At 59.4% G+C, this 625-nt stretch overlaps 1 protein-coding gene across 1 annotated transcript in view; it reads right to left on the bottom strand.

Moving 5' to 3' along the window:
- The window catches only part of EMH_0017700 (uncharacterized protein), a gene marked incomplete at both ends in the record, with an annotated part of 2,522 nt that extends 2,068 nt beyond the window's left edge, over positions 1–454 (bottom strand). Inside the window, 2 exons of the mRNA XM_013500982.1 lie at positions 14–322; positions 437–454. Of these exons, the coding sequence (XP_013356436.1) occupies positions 14–322; positions 437–454 (327 nt within the window). The remainder of the gene's footprint in view (positions 1–13; positions 323–436) is intronic.
- Between the last annotated feature and the right edge of the window lie 171 nt (positions 455–625).

Below are 625 nucleotides of genomic sequence, written 5' to 3' on the forward strand. Positions count from 1 at the left end.
CAGCAACTCGTACGGGTGCTGCTGCAGGAGGAGAGAAGACAGAGTCCCCCAAAACCTCATCGATGTCATCTGCTGCATCTGCTGCTGCTGCTGCTGCTGCTGCTGCTGCTGCTGCTGCTGCTGCTCTCTTGGATGGAGGAGACAAGCTGCTCCCTGCTGCAGCAGACAAACGCTTCGCTGGCGGCAGTTCTGCTGCTGCTGCTGCTGCTGTTCCTGCTGCTGCTCCTGCTGCTGCTCCTGCTGCTGCTGCTGCTGCTGAGCTGCTGCTGGGGTCCGATAGAAACTCTGCTGCACCGCCATCTAGGGCGTCACCCACGAGGACCTGCAGCAGCAGCAGCAGCAACAGCAGCAGCAGCAGCAGCAGCAGCAGCAGCAGCAGCAGCAGCAGCAGCAGCAGCAGAAGCAAGGGCAGCAATGCAAAAGAGGCCGTTCATACATACCGCAAGGCTAGCATTACAAACTCCAACAGCAGCAGCAGCAGCAGCAGCAGCAGCAACAGCAGCAGCAGTAGTAAAAACGAGATCAGAAGCAGCAGCAGCAACAACGTAAATGGCTACAGAAGCAGCAGCAGCAGCAGCAGCAGCAGCAGCAGCAGCAGCAGCAGCAGCAGCAGCAGCAGCAGCAG

The sequence above is a fragment of the Eimeria mitis genome, genomic scaffold, assembly GCF_000499745.2.
Source record: "Eimeria mitis Houghton genomic scaffold, Emh_scaff612, whole genome shotgun sequence".
NCBI lineage: Eukaryota > Apicomplexa > Conoidasida > Eucoccidiorida > Eimeriidae > Eimeria > Eimeria mitis.